Below are 23,023 nucleotides of genomic sequence, written 5' to 3'. Positions count from 1 at the left end.
TGTATAATGTCGATTCATCCTTTCTAAATATAGGGACAGTCTTATACAATGCTCATTGAGGCTTCTAATAACTTGGAATGTTTGCAGTGTTCCCAGTTGCCTTCAGAATTTTTTTCACTTTCCTTGATATTAGTTACTCTGAATAAATTTACATATGTTACTCCTTTTGTACCATAAAGGTCGCTATCTTAAGATTCATCTGAATCTTTTTAACAAGGACTTACTAAAGCAGCCACTTGAGCCCAGTAGTCTGCTTGATGCTGGGGACACAGTGGTTTTATTGGGAAAAGGTAGACATGAGACAATTACAGCATAGTGAAATAATCTTATGAAAGCAGAAGTATGTGCACAAAGTAGAGGCGCTTAACCTGTACTTGAGGAGCTAGAAAGTTTCCAGAAAGAAGGGACTTCTGAGCTAAGACCCAAAAGGGGAGTAATATATGTCTAGCCTTACTCTTGCCTGCCATGTATATTAGTACTGCTGTATTAATTACTATTAGTAAATCTAATTAGTATTAGTAAATAGTATTATACCAAGAGACAAGTTCTGAGAAGGCATGATTGCTGTAATTGGCCCCAGCTTCAAGATCTGAGCTGCAGGTGTAGCTGTTATTAGTTTTTCTAAACCTTTTAAAAGTCCTGCATGTTCCTGGTCTATATCATATTTTGGTAGGAGTGAATTATATAATTTAAATACTTAAAGTAGCAGATGAGCAGTTTTTAAAAATTTAATCTTTACTTTCTACCCTCAAATTTTGATGTTTTCAGAGGAGAAGGAAACAGTTGTGTTCACACATATTTGATATATTGAAGTGAAGATTGATTGTGACTTTCCTAGAAGACTCTTCTACATTCTTAATACTTGTTAGATTCTTAAAGGTCAGATGTGTACCATAAAGCATAGTTGGTTCATCGGTGTGTCTCAGGTAATAGTCAGTTAATAGGATAGCTTGTTTTGCTTACCATTTTTACATCAATTACATGTTTTTGTTTGTTGAATTTGGATTTTTCATTCTTATTATGTTGTAATCCCATCTCAAAAATGGGGGGGAGCAGTTATTCAGTTATAAAAATAGTAGCATAATCACTGTGTCTCAGAATAATATAAATGTCACCGTTGAACAGGACTCCCATGCCTAAATCCATGTTCTGGGGAGAATTGGGGATCAGTCCCCAGGATCATTGGGCAGCATTTGGAGGCATTTTTGGTTGTCACCACTTGGGGGGGTGGTACTGGCATCTAGTGGGTAGAGGCCAGGGGTGCTGCGAAACATCCTAGAATGCACAGGATAGCCCCCTGCAACAAAGAATTACCTGGCCTAAAAAAGTCAGTAGTGCCCAGGTTGAGAAACCCTGGCCTAAATGGAGTGTGAATCTGCATATGCTGGGAATGAGAATCTAGGAATGGGATGATTTACACAAGCAAATGAAAAAGAAAAGTGTGAACAGGATTGCCATGACACATGCCTGAAAGAGGTTTTATTGACTTCTTGAGTCCTTTGCCCCAGTCCCTAGGGTTTTTGGTTATTTATGAAGCTTTGTCAAGTGGTGGCATATTGCCATCAAAACATTTGTGTGGAGGCTGGACTGGTGGCATAGTGGTTAAGTTTGCACACTCCACTTCAGTAGCCTGGGGTTTGCCAGTTCAGATCCCAGGTGTGGAGCTATGCACCGCTTATCCAGCCATGCTGTGGTGGCAGCCCCCATATAAAAAATGGAGGCGGATGGGCACAGATGTTAGCTCAGAGCCACTCTTCCTCAGCAAAAAGAGGAGGATTGGTGGTGGATGTTAGCTCAGGGCTAGTCTTCTTCAAAAAACCGCACAAAACACATTTGTGTGATTAAAAATAAACTACAGTGACATTTTTTTAGATCAATAAAGTTTTCCCAGAACAAATGGAAAATAATACTTTCCAAAGAATTATTCCAAAAATACTGAATCTGGTTACTAAAGATATACAAGAGTCCCAGCTTCCAAAGCATCATTCAAAGTAGCAGAACTCTTTTTTTTTTAACATAAACAAGCAGAACTTACGCTTTGCAGAGAATCTTGTAAAACCAGCTGCAAAGTTAACGACAAATAGTATGGTTGGAGAGAAAGCAGAGTAGCTATGTCGTTTCCTGTAAAAAATGACTGTTGGATAATATTGCCTTGTATCAATCATATACAGTATGCAAAAGCACTTACTATTAAATGTGCACGTACAGCTCTGCAGTTGATGTGTACAGAAGCGTTCATTCTCAGCATATGTGTTCTTGTGTGAAGGAGAAATGCTGGGTGATTTTTTTGATCATCATGGAAAATCCATGATACAAGAGAATCGAGTTTTTATTTAACAATTATTTTGTTAATTTTTTTGTGAACTATGATATAGACTGGAAAAAGTGTGTTGAGATCATTCTTGATAGAATACAGTTGTGCTTTTAGCAAGAAAAAGGCATTGCTACCGCAGTGCCTGCCCACACACTTTATTTATAGGGAACAGCTTCATTGGCTCTAGACTTGTCCTCCTCTCCTCTCCTTTTTTGCACCTGAACATCTCTGAAATTGGGATGCATTTTTTAACCCATGGTGCTTTAAAATTAAAATTGCCATCCTTCTTTCCTTTCTGATACTCAGTGGAGTTTTAGACTTGATGAAATAATGTTATTATGCTTTCTAATGTTAGTATGGAAGGAAATAGTGAAGATGATAAAATTTCAATCCCTGAGTATTTATCTTTAGAATATACTGAAGGAAGAATTGTGTGGCAGGAGGGTATCTGATCCTGCTTTTTCATACTACTTGTGAGGAGAAAGATCCCTGCGTGAATCTTTAACGTGAGAGAAGAGATTACATTTTTATACCTTCTTTATGACACAGTGCCGGTAAAAGCTATATCCATTCCTTTGAATAGTTTGCTACAGTGGCATGTTTTAGCTGAACATATAGTATGCTGAGTAGCTTTATAGTATTACTTTTACATAAAGATATCACAGCTTTTAACATTGAGATTATGACACTGGGGTGAGTAAAGTGTTCCTACTTTAGTAAACCTTGTTAATTTTAATTTATCAGCGAAGAATTTGATGAAATTGCTGTGCGTATTTTAAAAACTGCATGTAAATGTTGCAGTAGGATATGCGTGGCTCCTGAGCTTAATGAAATCAAGGATTAGAATCTAGTCCCCCAAATTTCCCCAGTTAAAATACTAGTATTTAGCTATAGCGTGTTCCTTGGACAGAGATTTAATGAAAACTCTCTCTAATTTGGAGTCTCTATTTCATCCTTATATGCAGGATCATCTGAAGTAACAAAAGTGCTTGCTTGCTTTTCCTGATGATCTATAAGTGTGAGTAAGGAGCTTCTAATTTAGTAGAAAGAGAATGAGAAGAGCAGCTTCCTAGATAGACAACTGATAATCCAATCATCCATCTCCAGGCTGTATATTTAAACTCTGGAGATAGATGCAAATCATAGCTGTCACTGGTATACAGTAGTTTTGTTTTTAATTTTATTAAAATTTTTATTTATATAATTAAAATTAGGATAACTGAACTTTTTAAAAGTTTGAGATCGGTGGTTTTCATGAGTGCCAAATGTCCATTAAATGACCTGGAGATGATACAAGTTTGAGAGAGACTCTTCCAGTGCTGAAATGTAATTAAGCCTTGGCAGAAAAATCTAATGACATCTTTCGAACCTCTTCCTCCTCCTTCAGGGTTAGCCTGAGGCCTGTTTTCTGTGTGAGGAACCCACATATGCTCTTTAGTCTAGAACTCTTGTCACTTCTCAAACTGTGATCCTTGTAACTGCTTCCCCTCTTCTGACCACTCTTGTAGGGTTTCTAGCCCATATTTGTTAGTCAAACTGACTTTTTTCATTTACCTCTGTGGAATATAAGCATCTGAAGGCCAAATAGAGATAATTAATTCTAGTTTCAAAACTTAGCAAAAAAACACATGAAATTTTATTCCTGGAGGATTTTTTTGTCTGATCGATCCATGCTTTAAATCTTTTAAAATGTCAGATTTCTCTCAAGGGTTATCATTGCCATTTTACTATTAAAAATACTGTTATCACTGTTATGATGTAATGAGCATTAAACCACATCATTTTTTCACTTGAGATAAATTAAAAATTAGATGATTTCAAAACTATACTTTTAAAGGCAGTTTGGTTATTTGGAGGTTTTCCTCTGCTTTATTTTATTGTATTTAATAGCAAAGCCAAAATTGCAGTTCAGTTCTGTTTTCTCAACCTGCAGCTATTCTGTTGTACTGTATTATTTTGCAAGGTAAGAAGCCAGGCGTTTGACTCCCAAGCTTGATTTCCTGGTTGTTATTAGCAGAGATAGTTTGTTTACTTTAAAGGCCCAGAGTACTGTATGGGATTACCTACATATTTTCTTTAGGGAACATTAAGCGTTTGAGTAGGCCCAGGAACGCTGGCTGTCACCCTGTGTGTTGTATCTGCTCCTCTCCACTAGAATGTCAGCTGCAGGAACCTTTCTGTCTTCATCGCCCTAAGCTGGACAGCACCTAAAAGTCTGGCACATTGTAGCTCGGAGTAAATCATTGTTGCATGGATATATGAAGAAATGAATGTATGAATTTGCTGTTTAAGATTTTCTCCCCCAAAATAGAAGGAGGAAGCATCTGTAAGCCATTTGTAATGCTTTTATCTAACTGGAAATTGTAATCTTTTCTGCAAGGAAAAGATATATATCCTTTGGGGATAAAGGAGGGTTTTGTTGTTGTTAAGGTGATATTACCTGGTTTGAAAATGCTTTGAAATGTTGAAAACACTCTGATTAAACTTAGTTTTTTAAGCAGGTATTGTTTGATCTGCCTCTGGCACATTTTCAAAAGCCTCGGCATGCACTGCTGGCTCAGTATCTGTGGACACTGCGGTGAGGGACAATTTGGGGAGGGCAGGGGGCGAGGGGAGGGAGAAAATCTGAAACAAGTTCAGGGAAAGTAAAACAAAGATAGCTCTACTCTAGATAGTTATTTATGCTTCCCTAGATATTTATTTATTTATAGTTGTGCAGTTTATTTCTATCAGTGTAGCCCATAGAGGTTAATTCTATTTCAAACATCTGGCAGGATCTTGCCTGCCAATTGCGGAAGAAAATTATTTGGTCTGTTTTGTAGCCTTCCAACATCTTTCTGTAGTAATTTTCTTGCCTTTCAATGATTTTTACTTCCCCCCTGTAGACTGTATTTCATTTTCCTCTCTAATCCAAGAGGCCCTCCATAGAAAAGCATCTTCAGGAGCTTCAGATTACATAATGACAACTGATTAGACAGGTCTCGGTAATGGCTTCTGAGAGCTCTGTAAAAACTCCAAAAGATAACAGGATTACTGAGTTGCCTGAGGATGGTTTTTAGTCTGTAACTGTAGAGCTGTATACCTCCAAGGTACAATTGTAGCATAGCAGGATATGATTTGTGCTAAGCATATTTTTATAATGTAACATTTTTGCTAGAGACCAACTTTTCCCCAAAATGTGTATTCTGAAATACAGAAAGATTCTCTGTTAGGATGACTACTCCCAGTCATATCACCTTGTGGATAAGGGCATGTATTTTCTCATGTCCACCTTGGGAATTACTAATCTTGATCACAGAGTAGTTTAAGTGCAGCCTCCATCCAGCTTTCCCCATGATGGACTTGCTGGTCTTGGTAGGACAGGGGTAAGAGTGACATTCTGTTGGGTCTCCTGCTGAAAGCTGGGGTTTTCTCTGGACCTCTGGCCTGTCTTTCTTACTCTTCCTGATGGCATATGTTTGGTGATATCAGTGCTATCTGTGCTACCTGCCGTTTGGCTGTTGCTGAACTGAATTGATTATACTGCCTCATACCAAGCCTGTCCCCTGCCATACACACAGAGAAAGGAAGTTCCCTCAGAGCCAGGACCACGTTTGGCTTGTTCTCCATTCATCTCAGTGCTTTTTACTCTCTTTTGGATCTTGAGCTCCTTTGAGAGTTTGGTGAAAGCTTTGGACCCTCTCTCCACAGAAGTGCCTATGTACATGATTCTGGGAAAAGTCGATTGCAACAGAAATGGTAACACGGCCTTGTTAAAAACAAGCCAGGAGTTTTCTAACCTCAGATTTATTGTGGCTGCCATGAGGATTTCTACTTGATCATTTTCTCAGCATAGAACTCTGTATTCTTTGTCCTATAGAAATAGGTTTGGACGAAGTAGAGCATGTAGGGAAAGAGGTGGGGACAAGAAAGGGTAGTTGGAGAGTGTGGTTATAAGTACTTCTGTTTCTCTGGCTTAAATAATCCGTAGGACATTATTTGCTCTTCCTAACCTTTTTTTCCCCTATAACTCCTGTCACTTTCCATTCTTTCTAGCTTTCCCTTCTTTAGGTTACAGTTAAGAATATTCTTTTTTTTTTTTTTTTAAGATTGGCACCTGAGCTAACAGCTGTTGCCTATCTTCCTTTTTTTTTCCCTTTCTGCTTTTTCTCCCCCAACCCCCCCCCCCCAGTACATAGTTGTATATTTTAGTTGTGGGTCCTTCTAGTTGTGGCACGTGGGATGCTGCCTCAGTGTGGCCTGATGAGTGGTGCCATGTCTGCGCCCAGGATCCAAACCAGCGAAAACCCTGGGCCACCGAAATAGAGCGCGCGAACTTAACCACTTGGCCATGGGGCCGGCCCCAAGGATATTCTTAAAAGATTGTGTCCCCCAGGCTTTCTTCTCATTGCATCTTGAGTACTGATTTTCTAATCTAAATTGTCTTGATGTTCAAAGGTAAAGGAAACTGTCTTTGGACAGTTGAGGCTGCCGGAGTGAATCATCCCAGTAAGCGATAGATGGCGCATTATAATGCTGTTTCCTGTGTCTGATTGAGTTCAGCTACTTCACTTGGGTGGGCAATATTTCCGGTAACCTTTCCCCAGTCCCCTGCGTAAGCTGGTGCTGCTGCTCATTCCTCCTTCCCATCCCCACACCCCATTCTTAGTATTGTTTTTGAAGTCGCCTGCTGGGGAGGGGGCAGAAAGCTTATTTCCTTTCTTTGGAAGAGTTATAAATGGAATCAGGAGATAGAAACTTATATAATATAATGCAATTATATTGTTATATACACAGTAATAATAGAACACCCAAGATTACCTTTTCTTGAAATCTAATTTCTGTAGCTTGTCTCTTTCTTTATTGAATCTGTTCTTTATTGTACTGAACATAATTAGCTTATAGTTTTAGTATCTAAGAAGTATTTTTTCCTTTTGTATTCCTTTTCATGGTTGATTGTTTTTTGATCATGTTCATATTTGTACATATGAATTCTGTCATGAAATGGATGTTACAAATTCATAGACTGCCTTTGTTATAGTCACACATACAACTTCTAATCCCCTTCCCCATTTTCCTGATTTTCCCTTACTCTTGACGTAGAGATGGAAAAAGGGGAGTTTACACAACATTTGGCAACCAAGTTAATCTAACCCAATTTTCCAAAAACTTTTCCTTTGACCCAGATCAATACCATAACCTCTGGATTCTAAATAGCATTTCTGAATTGTAACTAATAGTGAAAACCTGTTGAGCTCTTCTTGAGATTATTCAGTGCACCAAGCTCTTGTTGTGAATGATTTCATTTAATACTCTTAACTACCTTATGAAGTAGGCACTGTTTTTTCCTCCCATTTTACAACAGAATAAGACCTAGGGTGAGATAGTTTGTCATAGGTTACAGAACTAATATGTCATGGAGATCGTGTCTTAGTTCAAGCTGCCATAACAAAATATAGATAGACTAGGTGGTTTAAACAATCGGAATTTAGTTCTCACAGCTTTGGAAACTGGAAGTCCAAGATCAAGGTACCAGCAGAGTTGGCACTTCTCACTGTGTTTTCACATGGTCTGAGTACTCAGTACTGCCTGTGGATGGAGAGAGAGGAAGCAAGCTCTGTGGTGTCTGTTATAAGGACACTAATCCCATTGTGAGGGCCCCACCGCATGATTTCAGCTAAACCTAATTACTTCCCAAAGACCCCATCTCTAAATACCGTCACATTGGGGATTAGGGCTTTAACATGGGAATTTGGGGTGGTTCACAATTTAGTCCATATCAGATGGTATTCAGACCAGTTGGGCTACTTTAGATTCTGGGTAGCTGGCACCCCATCTGTTCCCAGCTCCCACAATTTAGGAGCACTGGTACCCAGGTTATTTGGTGACCATGGTAAATATAGGCAAGTTAGCCAGCAATAGAAAATTCTGTCGATAATGTGTGTATCTACTCCTTTAATGTCATATGTTTTGCACAATTCTTTTGCCAAAAAACATGGAAAATAAGGGTAAGAATAAGAGACCAAAAATTATCTATGATCTCACACCCTGGAGAACTATTGCCATTACATTTTAGCATATTTCTTTCCAGTCTTTTGCCTTATGAGGAGAGAGCAACCCATGTTGTTTACATATTGGCATTTATATGGTTAATAGTTTTATATTGTGCCGTTTTTTTTCTTTTAGCATCTCATGAGCATGTTCCTATACCATTTAAATTTTTAAAGAACATTCTAAATACCTTGGAGAAAACAAATTTGAGAGCTGCTCAGAAGGTAGGTGACTCTATGAGCTGAGAGTGGGAGAAGCAGTCAAGATTGGTGACTCAGAGTGCCCCTTACTGAGCGAGAAAATGTAGAAGTAGTAGGCTTGGAGAGTGGGATATGTAGTCGGTGTGTCCCTTTATAGGGTGCACTATCTCTGAGACTTCCCCCTGAAAATGCTCATTAAGCAAAGAAACATCTAGACTGCAGGTAAATTTTTAAAATTGCCATCATGATATGGTTGGAAGTTGAAACTACCATTTTCTAGGTGAGGAAGTTAAGACTCAGAGAGATAAATGCATTAACTGCCACCAGCTCCTTGGGAAGCCATACTGAAGAGGGCACCTTTTAGAGAATGATGTCACTGGAACTTTATCAGGCTGCCAGCACAGGTGGTGCTCAGTAAGTGGGTTCAGAATGAACAGTTTTGTTTGTACACTGCAAACAGTACCTCCAAAAAGTTATCGTTTGTTCTCTATTTTGAATGTTTAATGCTTACTACTGATGCATCCCATTCTCTTTTTTGGACAACTGGATTTTGAATTGATAAGTAGTTTCTTACACGATAAAAACTATTAATTGATTTGGTAGTCCTTTATTTCTTTTTTTTGATAACTTGTACAGACTATTTCCTGTATTATGAAAAATACTCATGAGGCTATTCTCTCCTTGTTTTACGTTAAAAACCCAGATTTATAAGAAAGGTAATTCTATTACAGAAATGTCTTGTGTTTCTCAGAAAGTTGCACAATAGTTTTTCTTTGAAACCTCACATGGAAACTTTATTTTGGGGTTAAGTACTAGGGAAAGTCTTAGCTACTTTGAGAGCTGATGTTTTTCTCCCTTTGGATAATATAAATGACCATGTTTACCTTTTCGCTTTGATTGCCAGAATACTCGGAGAGAAATTTGTATATTTTAATCAAAATATCTATGGCTTACTTCACTTTCTTCAGGTCTTTGCCTCACTTCACTTTCTACTTGCTGTGTTCTAGTTTATACTTTCCCTAGTCCTGATTTTACTGATTATCTTATGTGTTTTAATGCAAGCTATTTCATGTCCTTTATGAACACGATAAAATGGATTTATATATAATTTCCTAATAATTGACCTTTCACTAGAATGATCACATTTTTGAAACATTCCATTCTTTCAGAATACCTTTCAGCACATAACTCTAAGCCAGCATTAATCTAGTGCCTGATATGTAGCTGTAAATATGACAGAGGTGTTACCTGTGTCCTCGTGAAAGAGCTTGTTGCATGGTGTGAAGGGTATTTTTTTTAAATCCAGAGATTCCCATTTGGTCTTCTAACATGTCCTGCTCTTAATTGTAGTAAGATAGCAGTGGTCAGTAGGTTATTCTTTAAGTGCGAATTCTTTTTTTTTTTTTTTTTTTTTAGATTTTTTTTATTTTTTCCTTTTTCTCCCCAAAGCCCCCCGGTACATTGTTGTGTATTCTTCGTTGTGGGTTCTTCTAGTTGTGGCATGTGGGACGCTGCCTCAGCGTGGTCTGATGAGCAGTGCCATGTCCGCGCCCAGGATTCGAACTGACGAAACACTGGGCCGCCTACAGTGGAGCGCGCGAACTTAACCACTCGGCCACGGGGCCAGCCCCTAAGTGCGAATTCTTCATGGTGAGGGGTAAGGGGTCTACAGCCCTTGGTTCTGTCCAGGTGAATTCACTTTGTATGAACAGCTTTCAGATGACATAGAATTAACTTAGTAGCTGCTCTCTATCATCCACTTACGTGCCTGTGTTTTCATGACTAAGGGCATAAATGTGTATAGACTTTAGATTCACACAACCTCAAAGAAATAGGATCACTTGGCTGTGTTTCATGATTTGGTTAAGAAGATAGTAATAGGAGTTTGTTACGAGATATACACATTGTTTTCTGTGAAGAATCCAATTTATTTCATAGAAGACTTCCTGAGACACATTAAAACCTCTCAGAAAAACCCTGATTTCCAGTAATTTTCAAAGCCCTTACTAGTTTTAAAAGAAGGAGTGATGACCCCCACCCACCGCCCAATTCCCTTATCTCCAGCTTGGTATTGAGAAGAACTTGTTTGTCAGAGCTCATAAGCGCTTTAGAGAAGTTGTTAAATCACCCAGGACAAATGAAGTATTTTAAAAAATATTCCTGTAAGATTATTAAGAAAGGCAGTATCTTTATTTCTTTTTAAATAGAGCAGATTAGTTTCTAGGTAGAGCAGAATTTATATTGGACACTTTATTGTGAAAAATTGAATTGGTACCAAAATCCTTAAGCAGTCACAGGGGTGGCCTTAATAACAGATGTATTAATTGAAAAAAAAGATGAACACGTGATACAGACGGGATGAAGAGAACATGGAAATTTTAAGAAATGTATGTTCCATGGTTCTCTCCACCCAAAGTAGACTCTTAATTCTTTTTTCAAATGCACATTCTGTTTGCTTAAATCTACGTCTGCTCCCAGCTTTGAACATTGCCTGAAACATATGTGCAGCTTGGCAGAAAGTCTGATATGAAGAGGAAAGCACGAAATAGTGTGTCTTGTTAAATGGTGGGGCAGAGCCTTCCCAGTTCATAGCCTGTCGGTGCCCATGGTGTCCCGTGGTGCTGCTGGGAGGGAGGCTTGTGATGATTTTCTTAAAAGCCCTGCTTAGGTGAGCCCTCGTGCTGGAGCAGAGAGGAGATTTTGATGTATTCCACTTCCTTGTCATGTTTGTTGAAATCATTGATTTGTTTCACAGTTGTGGGGTTTTGTTTGTGTGTTTGCTTTTAAAGCCATTTGCATCTCTTGATTGAGCTTAGTTTGTTTCTTTGCTGGAAAGAGCATGTGCTAGATCTGGTCTCTGTTTGTTCCCTCACTTGATGTGTCTGTGCAGGTCGTCTTTGATCAGAGCCAGTTCTTAGTCACAGCGTAGTCCTGGCGTGAGTTTCAAATAGTAACACAGAATGCAGCGTTTTAGGAGTTTGATTGTGTATTTGTGATAATTATCAACTGTGACATTTAAAAATCTTTGAAGGTAGTTTTATCACTTAAAATCTTACTGGTAGTACTAAATTACTGGTTAATTTAGGGATCAAACATACACAAACTGTGGTTTCTGAAAACCCAGAGGTTGTATATTTCTGTGTTTTTGTGTTATGCTTTATTGATTCAGAAATAATTTACTCTACGCTTTACCAATAAGAAGAGTTGAAATTCTGTAAATGGGTGGTTGCATTGGCTTTGGACTCAGAGAGTCTGAAGTCAAATTGAGTCCTGTCACTTTGCAAGCTGTGGTGAACAGTTTTTCTAAAAGGATTTCAATAATCGTGATTAGCTCATTAGAGTTATTGTGAGGAACAAAGTCAGATAACATATGTTGACCACTCAGCAGGAAGTCTAACATAATAACTGCTCACGAAGTACTAGTTTTCTTCCTGGTGCTTAGCTCTATCCTTTCTCTCCAGGCTGTATCTATGTATATATTTTTAATATAATTTCATTATAATGTATTTTTAAATAACTTAGATTTATTTGATACGATATAGTGATTAAATAAGACAGTGGGTCCATTCAATTGTTTTTAATTTTTAAAATTTAAATTAGGTTACTTTGTCCTTTAACCGTTCCCTGATATGACATCTGGTTTTTTTCTTCCTTTGCCAGACAGATCTCAAGTTTTAGAGTATGTTGCAGCTTTAACTTTCTACTTCCAGCTTATCCAGCCTAGCAACTTGTGGCAATTCTTTGTTCCTGTTTTTCAGTGATAAATTGTGTTTCATGAGGACTGACTTAAAATAATAAAATCAAAAAGATGATTTTAAAAATGTGAGGAAGTGAAGATGCAAAGAATGCTGGTTAATTATTCTACTGAAGCAAAAAGCTTCTAATTCATTGTCCTTCCCAGTGATCTTCAGGAGAACTCAAATTTCAAACTCTGGTTGTTTGCCAGTGTAACTACAGATATAGCATTTAAGTATAAGACAACATATTATTTTCAGTGTTTTCATATTTGGAGATAAAACAAGAGAAAGCCCAGCGAATGTGGTAGATTTTTGAAAGGAATAGTTAGTTATTGGGCAGCCTGCCTCAGTTAAGACAGATTTAGCTCTAGGCAATTTAAAATTGACTGTTTTGTAAAGAAGATATCTGGAAAAAGTGAATGTGAATATATGGGTGCCAAACTTCGAGCAGTTGTTCAGTGTTGTAAAGCGGGCTCTCCTCTGCTTGGGACAGGCTTAACCAATTAAGACAATTGTAGAGGTTGAAGAGATTTATAAAACTTCAGCTCAATTCTATAATCCTTCCAAATTGTGTAGCACCACCTCAATTGCACCTAAGTGTAGCTTTTGTATTAGTAATTTGAATTGGCTTAGTAGTAACTACCACTTTGTCTTTGAAATTCATTTGCTTTCAGTGTTTCTCCTTAGTCAGTAGGGTGTTTGCTTTATAAAACTAAGAATGTTTAAAAGGTTTTTTCCTGAACTTTTCCCTACACAATTCTGAGCTCTTCTGTTGAATATTACCATAAATTTTAAAACAGTCCCCCCTCCAAAAATTTTTTTCTCTTGCTATTCATCTTTGGGGAAATTCCCCAGGAATATTTAGCCGTTAACTCAGAAGTGAATGTCATTGGTTGAAATTGCTGCTTGGGCTTCTGTTAAATATGTGAACATTAGAACAAAAATGAAAGTGTGTCTAACCCTGGACCAGCTCCACAAAGTTGTCAATAAATGCCTGTTTCTTACTTCATTGATCTGCACTAACTCAGCAATATGGAGTAATGGAGCTTTCTGTCAAGGAGTCTGATTCTTTTCTTTTCCATCTTCTTTTTCCCTGTGTTTCTTTTGCCTTGATTCTCTTTGTTCTGAGGTATGAGGCACTCTCTAGATAAGACCTTATCTCTATCTGGCCACATCTTTTACACCCTCCTATTAAAACTCCAGCCCAGGAAACTGAGGCCTGGCTGGGCATAAGAAGGCAAATAGAACTACCTCCCGCTCACCCAGACCCTGTAGCTGGGACAAGGCATCTTCACAGCCACTTCCAGATAGCATGAACCTCCTCCCTTGTTACCTTAGTGTTGTAACTAAATTGGATCTCTTGTATGTGCCTTACCTTCCCACCCCGAAATACTCCCCTCCATCCCCAGTAGAACTCCTGAAAGGGACTAGCATAGCCATAAAAGCAGTGGCATTCACCTGGGAGATTAAAATCCTTATTTCCTGTGTAAAATTTACTGGCATGTCACCATTTCGTGATTCTTTTTGTTGTCTCTTCCATTGGCCAAAGAGATAAATAGGTGTCAGCTGGTGTGGCGGCCCAGATCAGTTGATGAATAATGGCTGGGAACGTGGTTTGAGCAGTTTAGTGGGCCAGTCTGCTATGCATTTCTTATCTCTACTTAGGCTTACCGGGACGCTTTTGCAGGGTTTGGTTTTGTGCTTTTTGAAAGCTTGGGTTGGAAGAAGAGGAAAAACCGTGTGGGTGAAGGGAGAGGGTCATGTGTCTGTGTCGCCATTAGAAGGAGGACAGACACCTAAAAGTCTGCAGAGAGAAAGCAACTCACCTGTCTGTTTGTGAGTTGTCTCTTGTTCCTTGGTTTGTATATAATAGAAAAAAAAAATAGCTTTTTTTAAAATTTTATTGAACCAAAGTGACTCCTTTGAGTCATGCATTTATTGGAGCCTCGTATGACTAGTCTGGGCGAGGACCGGGCCTCAGTGCACCCCACCTCCACTTTGGGCCTCTACTACCCCCATCCCCATCTTTTCAAGGATCACTTGCAGTCCTTTTAGATCCTCTCTTTCTTTGTGTGATGCCTCTAAGAGGACATGCATTTTTTGTTTTTTGAGGTTGTGTTTTTTTAAAGTTGGGGTAGTAAGTCCACACCAAGATAGAGAATGTCTGGAAATTTCACATAGAATAGGCCCAGCACATTTTTTTATGTGTAATAGTGAAATTCCAGTGCATTGTAGATTTTCAAAAGCAATTTTATCAACTCACCTGTCATTGCTCTTAACCCTTAAATTTTTATATTTGTCTATCATATTTAGGTCAAATGAAAACTCTTATGACCCTAACAGTAAGTTTTTATTAAAGCCTTGCAAAATCTTGTGTGTCCTGATTTTCTAAGCTCTAGAAGAGGAAAATGGAAGTGGTCCCCCCCCCACACACCCGAATAATATAGAAGCTCGTCTCTCCACTTCTCATTCCCCGGAAATAAATACATTGGAGCAGTGGTAACTCCACAGGGCAACAGGCCTTATATCCCTTAGTCTCTTCCTTAGCTGAGAGAAACACTTCGTTTTCATTCTTATCCTTACCCAAGGGCCTGTAAGGTATACCGGTAAGATTCTGGATGAAGAAGGAATTTGGAGGTTTGCTACTGATCATAGAGTTTTTTGCCTCATGCATCCTGAAAATACTATTATAAAATCTATTGTATTCAGGTTATTTGAGAGGAAACTTAGTAAGATTACAGAATACTTTTCAGAGAATTGCATTTTTTATTTTATTATAATGCATGCTGGAGACCCTTCTTTAGTTTATAGAAAAATCATTTCTTACAATGAGCATATCCAGTGAACAATGTGAAGTCATAGCATTTTGACGGGGGATGAGCTCTCAGATCTTTTTGGAGATGGGACCACTAAGCATCAGAGAAGGATCTTTAACTCCATGGCAAGATCCCCCACGAGAGAAATCTCAGAGCAGGCATGAGAATCCAGATGTCAAGTTTTTTCTTTTTTCCTACTATTGCAAGTTGGTAGAATCTCACCTCTGCTTATATAATAGCTAAATTATACATTAACAGATGTTTTGGAAGTACTGATTTTTAAAAAATAATCCTATGAAATCACATTTGTACTGTCAGTTGCTTGGTACTCTCTCCCCATCCCCTCTTCCCTGTCCCTTGAAAATAAATAATAAATTTAATCTGGCTTCTAGTTCACTTGTGATATTGGGACTTTTCATTTGTAAGTTAAATTTGATTAAATTTTGTTAGCGAAATAAGTGATTTTAGTTGAACTTTAAAAGAGTTACAGAATTTTAAAGTGGAAGGAGACCATAGCAATGGTTCTATCTCAGGTTTATGTGGTTGATAAGAATCTGTTAAACTATCTGAGAAGGGGGTCTCTTATGTGCTAGAGAGACTAAAATTTAAGATACAAGACAATTGATATGTTTATCATATTAATTTTATACTGTTTCTTCTTGAGGGCCATCATATGCATATAAAAAGAAAAACTCAAAAAACCCACGTAATTCTTGAGTAGTTGGTGAGTTGGCTGCTGTCTTTTATCATGAGAAATATAACCTTCCTTGGAATAAGCAGATTTATAATTTCTTTGCCTAGTTACAAGTATTGAAAATAAGACCACGTTCATCTGAGGCAGGTTCTTTTATACTTTATGATCCTGAATCCTATTTGCTCTGTAAAACCATACCGTTGCAACAAGGAAATGACAGATATATAACTTAACTTTTGCTAACACCTGATTGAGTTTTTTAGGTATTTGTTACTCATTATTGGACTATATTCCTTTTTTAAATGTTTTATTTATTATATTGTCAGTTTGTACCTATTTTTCTATTAATACTGCTTTAAGTTAATAATATACTTTAGTCATTAATTTGACAAAATTACAAGTCATCCAGACTTTTCATTCTATACAGTGTGATTACAATATAACTCCATTCTAATGAAGAAGTAGTATCTATTACTTAACACAAAGGAACACACAGACAAGAAAAAAAGATTTCTTTTTTAAATTTAGCATATGCAGCAGGGGGCACCAGATGAAGGCAAAAATGAATTCTTATATTTTAAATCAGCTGCAGCTTGTATCCTGTTCATATTTAAATAATGTGGTAGTTAATTGTTTTCCCATTAGTTTTCTTGATGGTTTTAACTTCTCAGTTCTAAAAGCTGTGTTAAAGAAGACATTGATAACTATTCTCACTCGTTAATTCGAATGAAACTTCTTAGAACCAACCTGTTTATTAATTACACACATTTTTTCCTTAAACATTTACTATTTTTAGAGTCTTAAAAAGGGGAGTGGAAACTACATTTAATAAATAATTCCTTGTTTAGAACAGGGCATTGTTATTGTGTTTTTAATACCTTTTCTACAAAATGTTTTTTCATTAATGAAAAAAGGAAAGCCCCAGTGATTCGAAGTGATTTGAAAACTTAATTTTATTTTCTTCATATGTGAGCTGAATGACTTTAAAATCTGGAAACCTGTTCCCTTTAGCTAATAAATAGTTGTGTTGAAATTTGTTTCCAGAAAGGCTTGTTTTTACTATTGGTGACATCATTAAATAATTTTTCTTTTATCTTCCTCCTCGCCATCATCCAGTCCAGTATCAGATGGAAATGATGCGGAGCCTTCGCCATGTAAACATCGATCATCTCCACGTGGGCTGGTACCAGTCCACGTACTATGGCTCGTTCGTCACCCGGGCGCTTCTGGACTCTCAGTTCAGTTACCAGCATGCCATTGAAGAATCTGTCGTTCTCATTTACGGTTAGTAGGAGTTTCCTTTATTATTCTTTTCTTCCCTTAATATTATTACTACTATTTTTGCTTTCTGTCTTTTTGCCTCTAAGAGCAGCCTGGCAGGCCTTTTCAAGTAAATACCAGCCCTGTTTCTGCAGCAGCCTCAGCAGCAGCTAAGTCTAGACAGGGTTTCCTTCTTTCTGTTTATTTTTCTTGCTATCAGAGCCCTGATGTGTACGTTTTGGAATGCTGGAGTAGCTGCTTCATTTTTATTCCTCCATCTCCCCTCCCTCATTTGAAGGGGCTGGTGGAACTGGACCAGATGTCTAACAAACCTCGATTGCTAAAGTGTCTGGCTCTGTACGTGACTGACCAATCATAACACAGCGTGCCAAGTTTTTTTTATACCTCTGACAGCAGCGTACAAAACCTGGACTGTTTCTTAGCACAAAGATTTTTTTCTTTTCGGCCTATTTAATGGTGTTTCCTCAAGCTCTCCAGACCAGATGTTCTGTGCTGTATCAGAACTGTAGGCAATTTAACAGCTTTATAGCCTTCCCCCTCCCCAAACACTCACAGTTTGCCATATCTGGCAGACTTGCATATAGTTTCCAGCTGAGAAGTAAATGTAACGTCCTGAGTATCTGTCAGAAAAAATACTAATGAATACGATCAATCTTATGAGCTGCCCCAAAATTGTTTCAGTATGTTAACAATTGGATTACAGTAAAGAACAAGTTGTTAAAGTGTACTTATATTGGCTGGAAACATTGCATCATCAGACCTTGATGAATTTTCCACTTGTTTCAATCTATTTTGGTTTTCATTTTATCACCTATTGCTAAAAGTTTCACTGTGTTAAGTTTCAGACAACATGAATGTTAACACAGGTTTTAGGCGAATATTGGCATGCTGGAGCCGTTATCATGCAGCAAGTGCTAAGCTCCCTTACTCGTGGAGTGTTTAAGCAGTTAGTTTTGACAAAATTAGTTTCTCTAAAACTGAAAAGACACTTTTGTGATAGCACTTTGACTTCAGCGGTTTTGTTTTTAAAATGTGTTTTAACTAAGAAATTTGAACAGTGATTATTAGGATGGGTAAATTTTGTTTGCAGGGCTATTCATTTAAATTAGTTGACTGAAGAACTACATGCATGCATGCAGTGAATTTTCATATTTAAACTTCATCAATATTTTCCTTCTAAGTATACAAGATGTATATAGCGTATATAGCACATATGATATATTTAATTTTCATCAGGATTACTGGTTCTAGCTGAGGAATAGTTTTGAAAATAACTGTATTTTGAATCTTCTGCTTTTCCTTTAGGAAGTTATTCTGCCTATTATAAATAGGATGATAGGTTCCTACATTGTCACTTACTGTTTGCTGTACTGGTTTGAATCTGTTTCAAATCGTGTTCTGATTATTTATTTTGATTTTCATTTTGTAAAAGTTGTATGATAAATAGCAGAATGCACCTAGAACCAATGTCATTTGAGCACTAGTAATGGCAAAAGTCTTAGTAATTTTTTTCTCTTTTCCTTATTTGAGATCCCATAAAAACTGCCCAAGGATCTCTATCGCTGAAGGCATACAGACTGACTCCTAAACTGATGGAAGTTTGTAAAGAGAAGGATTTTTCTCCTGAAGCGTAAGTGTTTGGGGGCCAATGAGGCATATAGTAAAGGATAGGTATTTTCTTTTAAGATTTTAGTTTGCCACATTATTGAATCTTCGGTGGTGGTGTGGTAATGCTTTTGCCATGTGGCCGGTAGAAGTTTGTGCATGGCTGAGTGCCACTTGATTTCTCCCTTTTCTTGTTTAAATGATTCTTTATGGAACGTCTCATCTGTTGTTCTCACCAACGGTGAATTCAGTTAGAGTGGGACTTAATTAGCTACTGGACTTGAAGAAATAAATGATTAAATAAAGGGAGATGGAACAAGTGATCAGCGCTGTCAGATTGTAAGTTCCATGTCAGAACGGTTGAGAGCTGTATGTGTTATTTTCTGAGCTCCTGTTTCATGGATGGGGGTGGGAAAGCTGTAAACGTTTTAAGTATTCAGTAAGGAGTGTGGCTTACTGGAAATTTTATGAGTGATAAGTATGCATAGAAGTAATTGATAAAGTTGTTTTGTGATCCTACATAATGGCATTGGAATATTTACATTAAAATTTTTTAAAAAAAATTCAGTATTCTTTCATTTTCTGTTAATTATAGGAATTTTTATTTTGTATTAAATTAAAGTTAGTGGCTTTGACTTCATATAGGACAGAGTTCGTTGCTAGTTTCCCCTTTGGCTCCTAAAGAAGCTAAGGTGCAAAGAATTTTGAAAGAAAAGCCAACTTATAAACAATTCCTGGATATGGTAGTTGTAACTAAGCTATGAGAAGCTGCATTCTTGCTGTGTTCTGAACCACTGTACGGGGAGTGTCCTGTGAGCGTTCTGTTAGGTGTCAGTCTCTTTAGTTCAGTAGGCTTTTAAAATGAACTTTCCAAAAACTAGAATATTTCTCTTTTCTAGCTATATTTTATGTGTTTTGGATATAGATTATATAGCATAACTACCCATGACATTTACATTTTAGTATCAATGAAGTTTTGAAGATAACTGATTACAGAGAAAGAAGTTTCTTTTACCAAGAATCTTAACTTTCTGGGTTATAGATCAAACTCAAGTCATTTTCAAAGTTATTCACATCACTTGATTTAATGCTTGACTCTGCAAAACTCTAGTTTCTCTCCCTTTTGTAAAGAATGCTAACAAAACAAACAAAGATGTTGGGGAGGGCCTGGAATTAGGGAAAATGTATGAAATAGTCACTTACTTCTGACCACCAGACTAAAGTATTTTTAACATGCTTCACAGATTGAAAAAGGGAAATATCACCTTTGAGCACATGTTTGAAGAAGTGCCGATTGTAATTAAAAACTCACATCTGATCAACGTCCTAATGTGGGAGCTTGAGAAGAAGTCGGCTGTAGCAGATAAACATGAATTGCTCAGTCTTGCTAGCAGGTAAGAGGCCTTGCCTAACGAAAAGTCCCTTTTTTTATCACCTTCTGCAAAAGATTCTTTTACTTAGGCTTTAACCTGTGAAGGAAGAAAAAAATTATTTAAGCTGTTTTGAGGTTACTAAGACATATGTAACAACATGTAGTGCTTGTCCGGCCTGCTAAGATCCCAGGAAAAACGCCAAACTGATAAAGTGAAACAGTGTTTGAATACTAATAGCTCCTATTATAAGAACCCTCTGCTGCCTTTGCTGTATCATTTTTGCTTTGATACGGTAAATGCTAATGGGAGAGGGTTTTTTTATTTGGCTCAGCTTTATTTATTGTACACTGTCCTTAGAGGCTTATGATATTATGGCTGGATATTTAATAATGCTTTGGAGAAAAACAAATACGCTTTTTTGTTTTACTGGTAGTACTTGCCCTTGTTCAGATGCAGACTCTATTAGTAGTAACCTTCCAGTTTGAATTTTCAATTAAAATTAGAATTTTCTGAACCTGACACTGGCTTTTGCTATCTTAGACAGTAGTGAGACAATTTCCTCCACTGTGACTGCTTTAGTTATCTGGTTGCTAAGATATTATTTATTGTATTGGTAAAATGCCGACTGAGGTGTCCCAAAACAGATAGATTGTTTCCTTTATGGAATTAATATTTCTTTCTCTGCATTTATTGCTCTTAACAGAAATATGAACAGAGTCATGTATATAGCTTCTCTCATATGCCCACTAAGCGAGTGATTGTTTTGTGGTGGGAGAAGGCTAACAGCAGACTGTGGAATGAAATGAAATGGACAGAGGCAGTAACCATTCAGTATGCATTTGTTGAATGGCTGAAAGAAACAAGGTGCATTTTCTTAAGCAACCAGTTTGGGACAGAAGCTCAATTATTATCAAATTTCTCAAATTTCTAGTTATCTGAGATAAAGCTTGTATGAAAGAACGTACAGACTTAGTTCTTCTTCAGTATAGGACAAGTGGGATAAACGCAGAAGGACCGGAGAGCCCCATGTTCTTCTCCATCCCTCGAGGTGGGTAGAATTGTGGTTCAGATGCCACCTTCCATTGCGTGAATCCATCACGGGCCACCAGAAAGTCTTTACAGGGGAAGGAGATGGAAATTGGATGGTAAACGGAGTGCTAAATGATATAGCCAGGTTGCAAGGCTAATTTGGCACTAAAGAGTGTACTGTTTAACTAGAAACGTATATTCATAATGGTCTTTTAATTTGTCTCTTTTAGAAGGTCGTATTTTTCTTTATGGCTTTTACAAACACACTTGGCACACCTGTATTTAAAGCATTGCGCTAAGAACCTTTTTCAGCATGCAAGGTTAAAATTTGATGTATTAAGTATGTAGTTATATAATAATTTTAAATTTACTATGTGAAAGTTTTTGCTTATATAATTTATGTCTTCACCTTTTCCCAAGCTTCATTTATTGAGCATACAAAACAAATATAGCCCTTCTGTGCTTTCACATTACCAATGAGCTGGTCTGTAATGCCTGTTTGTCCAAAGCAGCATTTATAATAGCCAAGAAAATGTTCCCAGTTCTCCATAGCAACTAAGATCTAGACAAATATTTTATTATAGTTTTTATCTTCTGCGTTTTATGTGAAATGGAAGAGAGGCCCTTAGCTTTCCATGTGAAGTTATTTAAAGGGCAAATTGGTGTTTCAGTTGGGAGGAAAAAATGAAGCAACCTTGAAGCAGTGCTTATACTACTGGACTATACCATTGACTCAAATTGATAATACTATTTTAAAAGACTGAAATATAACCTTTGTACATATCAAATTTTAATTTCTAAATTAATAGTGTGATGCTGCTAATCAGGCCAGTTGCCATAAAAATTTTTCTCAAAATTATATCAAAAATCATTGTTAAGCAGCTCCTTAAACATTTTGCTTCGTCTTGCTTTTCACAACCCGTATGTGGGTACCAGTTCTTTGATTTGCCAGATAAATTTATTCTGTGCTGTGAATAAACTATACTACATTCCCTTTCATTTAAAAAAATTCTAATTTTTAATTTTATTAGATGGTAGTTCTGTTAATGGTTACTTCGTAACAGCCTTTATTCATTTTTGAAAATGTATTATACAAGCCTTCAGCTTTTCACATGTGAAAAAAGAATTCTGTTTTTATTTCCTCTTTAAAAAAGTAAACTAAGTGTGGGCATCCTACATACATTAAGGATAACAAGAGCACATTGGTATTGTAGCCAGACCAGCTTATCACTGCGCGTCTTGATTCACATCTAAGTTATCTGTTTTCAGTTCTTTGTTTCCTTGGCAGTAAAAGAAAAGGCTATATTATTGAAACTCCTAACAATATCTCCCTGTTTCAGTATTCCAGTTGAACTGGTACTGAAAAGATCCTCTTAAATTTGCTGTTGGTAATGGGCCTGATTTCCTGTGAATGTTATCTGTGAAACAGTTGTGTATGATTGTTAATTCCTTTTGACCTTCAAGGCCTATACTGTCCAGAGTTTTGAGTATTTCTTATTGGATATATTTCTGAAGAGCATTATAATACTGTAAATGTTATGAAATGTTTGAAGTCTGTATATCTATGCTTGTCTTCTTTCACTATAATCACATATACCTATAACACATAATATTAGTACTTTATGTTAAAGACGTTTTTTGGTGGAGAGGGAGGGTCTATTCTAGTAGTACCTTCCTCATTGCTAAAGTCAGGGTAATCAGTCTCCAAGATTTAAGGTCAGGGAACGAATAATAGAATAGATCTTTCTCTGCATATGGCGGGACCTGTCCTTTATGGATTTCTCTAGTGTCACTCCCTGCCCCGGCCCCCTCCCCGCCAATTGCCCAGTCATAAGATTGCTGGTGATCTTCTCCTTCTCTGAATTCCTTTGCACTTAAAGACATCAATGATTTATTTAACAGCTAATCATGTGGTTAATTCTGGCATTTCTTGTAGCTCTTTGG

General features: G+C 37.3%; 1 protein-coding gene across 1 annotated transcript in view; it reads left to right on the top strand.

Moving 5' to 3' along the window:
• EIF3H (eukaryotic translation initiation factor 3 subunit H) overlaps positions 1–23,023 on the top strand; it is a 95,986-nt gene that overhangs the window by 64,512 nt on the left and 8,451 nt on the right. Inside the window, exons 3-5 of the mRNA XM_014853676.3 lie at positions 16,908–17,075; positions 18,603–18,702; positions 19,922–20,071. Of these exons, the coding sequence (XP_014709162.3) occupies positions 16,908–17,075; positions 18,603–18,702; positions 19,922–20,071 (418 nt within the window). The remainder of the gene's footprint in view (positions 1–16,907; positions 17,076–18,602; positions 18,703–19,921; positions 20,072–23,023) is intronic.

The sequence above is a fragment of the Equus asinus genome, chromosome 12, assembly GCF_041296235.1.
Source record: "Equus asinus isolate D_3611 breed Donkey chromosome 12, EquAss-T2T_v2, whole genome shotgun sequence".
NCBI classification, from domain to species: domain Eukaryota; kingdom Metazoa; phylum Chordata; class Mammalia; order Perissodactyla; family Equidae; genus Equus; species Equus asinus.
This window is presented reverse-complemented; position numbering and strand designations above follow the sequence as displayed.